At 39.9% G+C, this 10,270-nt stretch overlaps 1 protein-coding gene across 1 annotated transcript; it reads right to left on the bottom strand.

Moving 5' to 3' along the window:
* Positions 1 to 4,270: 4,270 nt before the first annotated feature.
* LOC114667096 (uncharacterized) lies at positions 4,271 to 9,870 on the bottom strand. The gene has a single exon (XM_051920061.1). It carries the CDS (start codon positions 9,772 to 9,774, stop codon positions 4,789 to 4,791), a length of 4,986 nt encoding a protein of 1,661 aa, XP_051776021.1. The 5' UTR covers positions 9,775 to 9,870; the 3' UTR covers positions 4,271 to 4,788.
* Positions 9,871 to 10,270: the final 400 nt, after the last annotated feature.

Below are 10,270 nucleotides of genomic sequence, written 5' to 3'. Positions count from 1 at the left end.
TTCTTTTATTTGACATTCAGAAAAGCACAGCATCATGATTTTTACATTTATAAGACATTTAGAAATATGTCTGCTTTTGCTATAAAATGCTTAACTCTCTTTTGTTGATTTCATTATATTTTGCCCTTTCTCTGTGCAATTTTTCCCCTTCGTTGTATCTTATTAATGACAAATAAAAATGAGTAGAGCAGACACGCTGGCAAACAACACTGAATAATCAAAGGATGCAAGTACTTTAGCGTCAGATCCACTAATTTAGTAAATAATGGATTAATTAAACAATTAGAACACCTAGAAGAGTAGAATGAAAATATTGTTAAAAAGAAAAAAATACATTATTTCCTTATAACTGCTTGGTACATTTTTATATATTTTTATATATATATAAAATCCCTTTGTGCGTCCAGGTGTCCGTGTGTGGGTGTCTTCTGGTGAAGTGCGCATGCGCGGGGCACGGTGCGATGCACGATATTACTGTCAGAGAAAGTTAGAGGCGTTTTACGGAAATACAAACCAGTATTAGTGCGAGAGGAAATTAAAGGTACACAATACAGAGACGCATATTACAGCCACATACAAGCCAGTATTACTGTCAGAGGAGATTAAAGGCATATTACCTACGCGCACGCCTGTATTACCGCCAGAGAAAATTAAAGGTATATTACGGACGTACAAGCCAGCGGACGTACAAGACGGTATCCTTCAATAATGGCACACACAAAAAGGCGAGCCTCAAAAGGGCGACTTCAATTGGGCGCAGTGAATAAAGGCGCGCGTAAATAAAGATCTGCACCTTTGTTGCTCTTCACATATTCCAGAGCCATTTGAACTAAATTATCTGCGAACGCCTTTATTCGCCGCGCTCAATTGAGGTCGCCTTTTTGTGCGCGCCCTTATTGAATAGAGCCGTACAAGACTATTACTGTCACAGAAAATTAAAGACACACAATACACGGCGGCAGCCCATGAAGAACGGTCAGCTCAGCAAGTAAACATCAACAAAAGAAAGGCTGAAAGAAAAAAAAATACGACCAACAAAAAGAATGAGGACAATGTCCCTTGCCATTTAATATAGACTGTTCCTACTAATGTTTATGCACTATTGTTCTAGCGCCCGTTATTGTAACGGGCTAAATGACTAGTATATATATATATATATATATATATATAGGCGCTCCGGTTTCCTCCCACAGTCCAAAGACATGCAGGTTAGGTGGATTGGCGATTCTAAATTGGCCCTGGTGTGTGCTTGGTGTGTGGGTGTGTTTGTGTGTGCCCTGCGGTGGGTTGGCACCCTGCCCGGGATTGGTTCCTGCCTTGTGCCCTGTGTTGGCTGGGATTGGCTCCAGCAGACCCCCGTGACCCTGTGTTCGGATTCAGTGGGTTGGAAAATGGATGGATGGATATATATATATATTAACCAAACTTTGTTTTCTAATCTCTATATTGTTGCCAAAACACAGAATTTGGGAAATAACACATCACTTAATTAGCCCAGGAGTCCAATTAAAAACAGAAGCTGGTTGGAACAAAAACCTGCAGCCACAGTGTGTGAGGTTGGGAAACACTGAGTTATAGAATCATGAAGGTGGGCGTACAAAGAGGAAATGCAATTAGTGGAACACGAGGGTGAGAAAAAATAGTCAAACAATGTGTATTTAGGAATGGAGGCAGAAAAATGTACTCCACATGTTCTGAGGAAGATACCTATAAACAGAAAAAAGGAGCAAGGAGGAATAGAATATTTGTCTTTCAGAGACAGGAAAGAGACAATCCTTGTTCCATCAAACAAACTGTTGAGTGTGCTGATACCACGTGAAGCGCAAAGTTGGAAAAAGATGGGTTGCCCACCAATGTTGAGAAACCTATTCTGAAACAATGATGTGAGGAGTGCCAGTGCAGTGTGGAGTCAAGGTATTTTTCTACTTTGTGCCAAACATGCAGAACATAATTTATAAAAGGAATATATTCATCTACTCCCTTTTTTGTTTTGAGTCTGATAAATGGTAGGTGTGTAGAGAGTAGGGGGTTCAGCCATAGGGATAACGGGCAAAGAACATATGCTCAATTGTATATTTCAAAATCCGGAAGGGAGATACCTTCGCCAATCCTGGCTTGAAGCACAAAGCAGAGTTTGATAGCAGGTCTTTTAACGCACCATAAAAGGGAGCTGACAGCTGATCTGACCTGGATACAGAAGGAGGAAGGTGGAGGGAGAGGTAGCATTGAGCTGACAAAGTTTAAACAGGGGACAATATTTATTTTAACGATTGCCAAACAAGTCTGAAGAGAGAGAGAGAGAGGTTATTCCAGGAGTGCACTGATTGTTTCACTTCATTAAACACTGTGTGGCAGTTTGCCCGTATAATATCAGTAATGAAAGGAGTAATGGTGTTTCCCAAATATTTAGAAGAGGTAACACCTGGAATGAAGGAAGAAAAGGGAAGAGATTGACAGGCTTGTTTGCTTTATAGGGAGCAGCACAGGTTTCCTCCAATTGATTTTGTAGACTAATATGGATTCATTTGTACGAAATAATGTTAATATATGAGGAATGTCAGAAGGGGTGTTTCCTAGGAACAGAAGGATGTCGTCAGCATATAAAGATACCTTGTGGACTGTGTTATGAGCCAGAATAGGTGTGAAAGTGTGTGATGCACACAGGGTGACAGCTAGAGGCTCAAACGAGATAGTGAAAAGCAGCGGTGATAAAGGACAGCCCTGTCTAGCACCCCTGAACACAGGAAAGGAGCACGACAGATCTGAGTTTGTTAAAACAGCAGCCGTAAGACTAGCCTATAATGATTTAATCATGTTGATAAAGTATTAAACCCCATCTCCACAAAAACATCCAGTCCATCCTGTGAAAGGTGCTGCCTGGGCTGAGAGCTAAGGTGCTGCGCTTAAAATGTGCAGAAGTCGGCGCATACTGTCAGCTGCATCACGAGACACCTCAAAGCCTTTCTGGATGGAGTGAATCAGTTTTGGAATCACAGATTTTTGAGCCAGAGAGCCCAAACCTTGTCTAATGGTTTAAAGACTAAGTTGAGTGACAATGGTGGTAGCTGGAGCTCAGTGTGTTTACCCTGTTTGTGGAGGAGTGATATAATGGAGGAATTTATATTGGAGTGTAGGTTAGATGAGGAGTAAGACACATTAATCCTTTGAAAAAGCGAGCTTGATACTTATGGCCAAAATGTAGAATATACAGTACTTCTGGCTGTGTATTATCAGGATCCGGACTTTTGCTTTTTGCAAAAGATTTTAAAGCGGGTTTGATTTCTTGAATTGGGACCGGGGATGTCAGATGGGCTGCATCAGTTTGTGTGAGTTTTGGCAAATCAATAGAATTGAAAACACCATTCATTGCCTCTGCTGACGGGTGTTCATTGGAAGTGAAAAGTTCTAGGATGAAAGTTAAGGAAAGTCTTATTAATTTCCAAGAGGTTGTTAGTGATATAACCAGATTATGACTTAACTTGAGAAATAGGGGCTAATGAGTCACATCTGCGTAATCTAAGCGCGAACAACTTGCTCGGTTTAGCACCAGAGAGACAGTAACAGGTGCATGTGAAAAGAATTTTAAACTCAGCATGTCTCATAAGGAGGTTGGTTAACTTGGTTCTGATTTGTGTCATTTTTAGCTGCCATGCTGGATCAGAAATACGCAGATGAGCATTTTCCAGAGTATTCAAACAATTTTCCAAAATGATAATATTCCTGCATGCCATACAGGCTATATTGGATGCAGAACTAATACCCAGCCAAATCTAAGTTGGATCCTGAACAGAGTCTTTGTCCAACACTATAAACCCCTTAAGGTTTGTTAAAAAAAATCTATATTTTGTAGTAGAAAAGTATTAAAGCACCAGCGAGGGGGCTTTGAGGTCAGAAGAGGGAGTGAAAGCTGAAGATTTACGCACCGGTGGTCGGACAAGGAAGACAAAGACAGAGAAACATTCATTGTCTAAGGAGCAAGAGATTTTGAAATTAAGATATAATCTATTCTGGAGAAAGACTTAAAACGAGGGAAAAGAAAGAGAATTCTTTAGCTGAGGGATTTAGTAATCTAAAGGAGTGTGCAAGGTTTAGATTGATAGTAACCCCAAAATGTAAACCTGATCATAATACTGGGACTCAGGAGGTCAGTATTAAAACTCTGTAATAACAGAAAACGCTGAGGTTGCAAATATTTTTTTCACAGCACTCTTAATGCGTTGTCTAGAATCTGCTAGTACCAAGAGTTTCATAAACATGGAGAAATAAATTGTTTTGTGTTTTTAATTTACTAGTGAAACCTCTGGTTCTAAATTTGTATTTTATTGCCCAACTTTTTTCCAAATTTTCATAACATGTCAGGTCACAAGCTTCTGATTAAGATCAAGATCAAGGTTCCATCCCCAATAGTTTGTGAGTAATCACGTGATAGATGGACAGATTTTAGCCTTTTATAAACACAAATTACTAATTTACAAAGTTCTGCAGAAAATTGGTTTCCCTTTGATTGCATTGTTTTGTGTTGATCCATTGGAAAAAAAATCCCAATGTATGCTATTAAAATTCCATGCAGTAGCCCCATGAAACTGAACACTTTGCCCTGCCATTGAATCAATATAAAGTATTAAAACAGGTCAGTCTATAATCTGTATTTAAAAGTCCTATGGCTCAAATTTCTTAAATCTTTATTAATTGAACAATAGTTTAAAAAAATAATGCTCTGATAACGTCATATTTTTAATATCAGTCTCCATACCCAAAAAGACAATAGAGCAGAGAGAGCATAGCGCCTCACATGATTAGACATCGTTTGGGAATGCCTAACTTGCTTTCATGATTGCTCTGTAAATTAAACTGATTTTTGGCTAATGTCCTAGTGCTATTAAATAAGGGAGCACCCTCTTGCTCGCAAGGACCTTCGGAGGTCTTATCCAGAGATGAGTCAGTTTCATAATGTTTGCACAAAGCAGATGTTGGAATTTCTGTACCTGTAGTGTCAACTTCTGACTTCAAATAAAAAGACCTTTCTTTCTCTTTCTTTGGTTGTTGCTGTTTTTCTTCAAAGGAGTTAACTGAGACGATGTGCTGCAAAGGTAGACGTAACTTGGACTTATGTTGCATTGAAATGTCTTCTATATCTGAAACACCTTCTTCGTGCACACCTTGAGCGCTTGCCAGAAAATTGTGGAAGGTGTCCGATTGCAAAACATTTTCTGTTTGTCTGCCTGCTGGTTGAGTTTCATTCAGAATCAAGTGAAAGCTACATGGAACATCAGAGTTAAAACCTTCCTCAAAATCGCTTTTGGACTTTGTAAAATTTCTTGAGGAGGAAGCTGGACTCTCCACATTGGATTCCCACTTCAGATCAGAACAACTGGGTTGTGACCTGAAAAGAGAATCATGATGCTTAAAACCGAGTGGAGTTTTGTTCGTTTTTTCATTGTCATTTTCACCGTTATCCCAGAAATGTCTTTCTTGTTTCTGTTGAATTTCAGAATCAGAAAATTTTGGAGAACCCGTATTGTAGGGGAACATTTTGTCAGCTAACTTAGACATGCATTTAGAAGCTGCAGAATAATCCAATAAAGCCAGCTTATCCCCAGACACTTTCTGAAGACCTCTATCACAAGACAAATCAATACTGCATCCTCGAGTGCTGTCACCAATGGCAGTGAAATCTTCTAACAAAAAATGACCTTTTGGGAACACCTCACTTTCTCTTGTACCACAAGCAACTTTAGGCCTAGGGGTTGAGGTCAATACTACAGAAAAGTCTTGATAGTCTGGAAATAGTTGATGGGACAATCGGTTGTTCTCCAGAGAAAAAGAATCATTACAAAATGTTGGGCTAATTATACTGTTTTCATCATCCTGCATACCACTCGAGCCAAAATTCTCTTGTTGATTTTGTGTAGTTGTTGGAACAGCTGTTTCAGTATTCTTAATGATGAGTTTATTGAACAACGAGAGAATATTGTCAAAGGCAGGTCCACCTGATTGACAGCAGGAAGTTGTTCCGGCAAGAACATTTCTTGATACTGTGTTGAACTCACTTTGTTGCATACTGCTGACATTTTGAGGATCTGATTCTTTCAGTGGTAAAATGCTGATCTTCCTCGCACTCTCTGAGGTTTCTCTTTCCATATCAACCAAGTGAAGATCAGATGAGCCACTCAAAATCTCTGCTGCTAAAGAATTGAAGCAGATGCCCGGAGAAATAACAACATTTTGAAGGTTCGCTTTTTCTCCTGTTACACTGCAGAGCTTCTCACTCTCTGAGCAATATCCTATTGTAGCAACTAAATGAAGACTTGGTGACCTACTTGGAGTCTCTGCCAATGTGGTTTTGAACCAATTGTGTGGCATACTGTCAACACAAAGAGGATGTGATCTTTCTCCTGTTGCATTTCTACTTGTCATATCACTCTTTCTTCCTATCACACCATCATAGTGAAGACCAGATGAGCTGCTTGGAAGCTCTGTTGACACACCATTCAACCTGCTGTCTATTGTACTATCAACATTTTGAAGACAAGAATTATCTGGTGTTATATCGGTCATTTTATGATTGCTTTGTGCACCTCCTTGTATCACATCAACAAAAAAAGGATGAAGTGATTTGCCCAAAGGCTCAGCAGATGTGGTATCAAAACGGTTCAGTTGGTGTACTGCAATAAAATTTTGGAGGTCTGATTCTTCCATTGTTCCATTGCTAATTTTCATTTCATTCTCTGAATTTCCTCCCTTCTTTTGAAAAGAATGAAGATTAGGTAGATTACTTTGAGTCTCTGTGGATGTGGTTTCTGACCTGTTGTGTGGTGTGCTATCAACAATTTGTAGAAATGATTTTTCTGGTGTTATACTCCTAATCTTTTTATCTCCTGAGTTTTGTTTTTTGGTGCCAGCATAATGAAGAACAGACGAGCTGCTTAGAACCTCTGTTAATGTGCCTTCAAAACAACTGCATGGTTTACTGTCTACATTTTGAATATGTGATTTTTCTTCCAATACACTGCTTATGTTCTCTGAGTTACCTTCTATTGCCCCAATGTAAGGAAGACCTGCTGAATTTCTTAGAATGTTTGTTGATGTGTCAAACCAAGTGCAAGGTGTTCTATCAACATTTTCCGGATGAGAATTGTCTGTTCCACTTCCAATCTTTGTGTCACATTTTGAGCTTTCTATCACATGAAAAAAGTGAAGATTGGGTGAGCTATTTGGAGGCTCTGTGAATGTGGTATTGACTCTACATTTACTTATTACACTGTGTGATTTAAGAGATGATTCTTCCACCATTTCGCTACTGATCTTAACATCATTCTCGTAGCGTTCTCTTATCACATCAACAATATGAGGATCAGAGGATCTGCTTGAAGTCTTTTCTGATGCAACACTGAAGAAGCTGTGTGATTCATTATTAGCACATTTAAGATTCAATTCTTCTGCTTTTGCACTGGAGCTCTTCTTTCTAGCTGAACTTTCTCCTGTCATTTCAATCATGTGAAGATCAGATGACCTACTTAGAGTCTCTGTTGATGGGGTCCCGTGGAAACTGTGTGGTGTACTATTAACACATGGCTCTTCCACCATTACACTATTCATCTTCATATTGCTCTCTGACCTTCCTCCAATCATCTTAAAAAAGTGATCAGTTGAGTTGGTTGGTTCTGGTGTGTTTTTGGACCGAGGGTGTAGTTGATTTTGAAGGTTAATTTCTGAGTGTTCCTCAATTGTACCATCATAATAAAGATACAGTGAAGTGTTTAGGGGTTCTGACACCGTTAGGCTGGAACAACTACATGAAGCACCATCACCATTTTCAGGATCCAATTCTTCGTCCATTCCATGGTTGAAGTTCCTGTCACCATCTGAGTTTCCTTCTGTCACAGCTAAATAACGAAGACCACAAGAAGAAGATGTTGGCCTTTTCATTTCTTTGGTGGAACTTACTTGGTGATTTCTGCCCACTCCTCTTTCCAGGGAAAGTCTTCTGACCCCACACTCTTGTTGCAGGGATTCACTTTCTAAGGTTTTCTGTGCCTTCTGCACTTTAAGTGAAATCTTTTCACCATCTTCTGAATCCCAGTTGCCTTCCTGTGTCATTGAGAACACAAGGTTAGTATGGGATATTCCAAAGATATCCAGGGACTGAAGAAAAGCAGTGTGCTCTTCCAGCTCAGCATTCCTGATTGACTGAGTGATTGACATGGACTGTAGCTGAATCTGTGTTAAAGACAGCTGAGTGTTGCCAAGTGTGAAAACATCCTTCAGCTGCTCATGGGTGAAATGTCTGAAAGGATCCTTCTCATCACCAGTTACCTGCCTTATCAGGGAATTCTTGAACACTTGGCGCCGGAACACTTTTTCTTCCACTGTCCCGCAGGTTATTAGCCGGTAGACAATGACATTTTTTTCCTGCCCAATCCTGTATACTCTGTCTATAGCCTGAGCATCAGTTGCTGGATTCCAGGATGGATCGAAGATGACAACTCGGTTCGCTGCAGTTAGGTTTAATCCAACACCACCCACTTGAGTTGTCAGAAGCATGATGGAGTAATCACTTTTGGTCTGAAACATTGATACCCGCCTGTTGCGCAGCTCTATCTGTTTGACTGTCCCATCTATACGTAAAAAATGAAATTTCTTTGCCGTTAAAACTTTTTCAATAATATTAAGCATTTTACAGGAGCGGCAAAACACAAGTGTGCGATGGCCATCGCTGCAGAGTTTCTCCAGCAAGGCTACCAAAAAGGCTAGTTTTCTAGACTCTTGAATAAGACTATTATATGAGTCAAGGCTGCCATTACCAGAAAGTAACCTTGGGTGATCGCAGAGGCTCTTTAGCATGGTCAGCTCTGTTAGAGGACAAGCAGATGACAAGAGAATGTTTTTGATCTTCTCTGATGAAAGAATGTCTCTATAGATGCGCTCTTGTAAGGGGCTGAGGTAAAGCCACACAACCAAATCGCTCTTCTCAGGAAGATGAGGAAGTGAGTTGGGTGGGCAGTTCTCTTTATTTTGTGAGTCATGGCACTCCTTTCCAACATCTAGTTTTGTTCTCTGCAGGTAATATGGCTTGATAATTTCCATTAAATTTTCTGAAAACTTGAAACCAAGGGCTTTCTCACTTATGCTGGCATCTTTCATTCTCCCTCTTATGATTGGAGTTTCATACAATTTTTTAAAAGACTTGTAACTGCCAAGGATGGCTCCTTGGCACGCTACACTGAACAGAGCCCACATCTCTTGCAGGTTGTTTTGCACGGGGGTCCCAGTGAGAAGGATGCGTGTCTTCGAGGGAATGACAGAAGCAGCTTTGGTAGTTTTGTTAGAAGGCTTTTTGAGCTTGTGGGCTTCATCGAATATGACAATATCCCATATGAAGTCTTTGCTTCTGTGGTGTGACAGCATCTCTAGTCTGTTCATCAGCATTTGGTAGGTTGTAATTAGAACATCTCCTTTCTCCTGGATTGTCTTTAAACTTTCCTCTAGAGATCGGCTGCTGGTATGAAACACTTTCACATGCATTCCCGGAGTCCATTTTCTCACCTCTTCCATCCAGTTACTGATGAGGCTAACAGGTACCACGAGTAATACAGTTTTTATCAAGTCCATATCAAACATTCCTGATAGAAAAGTGAGAATTTGAACTGTCTTTCCCAGGCCCATATCATCAGCCAAGATGCCACCTTTTCTATTCTTGTGCAGAGAGTAAAGAAAAGCTAAGCCCTCCTTTTGGTACTTGTATAATTTGTCATGAAGTTCTTTATAAAGCATTAGGCTGCTGTTCAGAACACCTTCAAATTCTTCACATTCTTCCTCCTCATCATCATCCTGGTAGCTTGTGAATTTTTTTCCCCTGGTCCTGTAGCATTCCTGCTGTGTCCATCATTGACAGATGTCCCTGGGAATACAAGAAACAGGTTGATCAGGCTACAAGATTCTTTTTCTGTACATAGAACTGAAATATCATCAGTAAGCAAGGTATTTATATAAGGATGACAGCACAGTGGAAAGAAGTTCTGCCTTACAATATTGGGAGCTGGGATCAATTTAATGTACGTGTAATGACTTCATGTGCTTGCTCTGAACAATCCGTTTTTTTCCATGTATTAATTGATTTTGATCAGTAGTGATGAGCGAACCTACCTGAATTTGCTTTGCTTTGTGTTCAATGAAATCGCAAAACTGTTGTGAAGTTGGCAAAATGCATTTAACTCAACATGGAAAGAGAAACTACACTAGTTTTGTGTGGATTCTAATGGTACAGTGA

Source organism: Erpetoichthys calabaricus, chromosome 16, assembly GCF_900747795.2.
Source record: "Erpetoichthys calabaricus chromosome 16, fErpCal1.3, whole genome shotgun sequence".
In the NCBI taxonomy this organism is placed as follows: Eukaryota; Metazoa; Chordata; class Cladistia; order Polypteriformes; family Polypteridae; genus Erpetoichthys; species Erpetoichthys calabaricus.
Note: the sequence above shows the minus strand (reverse complement) of the source record. Positions and strands in the feature narration are given on the sequence as shown.

Bases quoted from the DNA above. Each gene is read 5' to 3' on its own strand.
- LOC114667096 (XM_051920061.1), bottom strand. From the start codon at position 9,774: ATGCTTTATAAAGAACTTCATGACAAATTATACAAGTACCAAAAGGAG.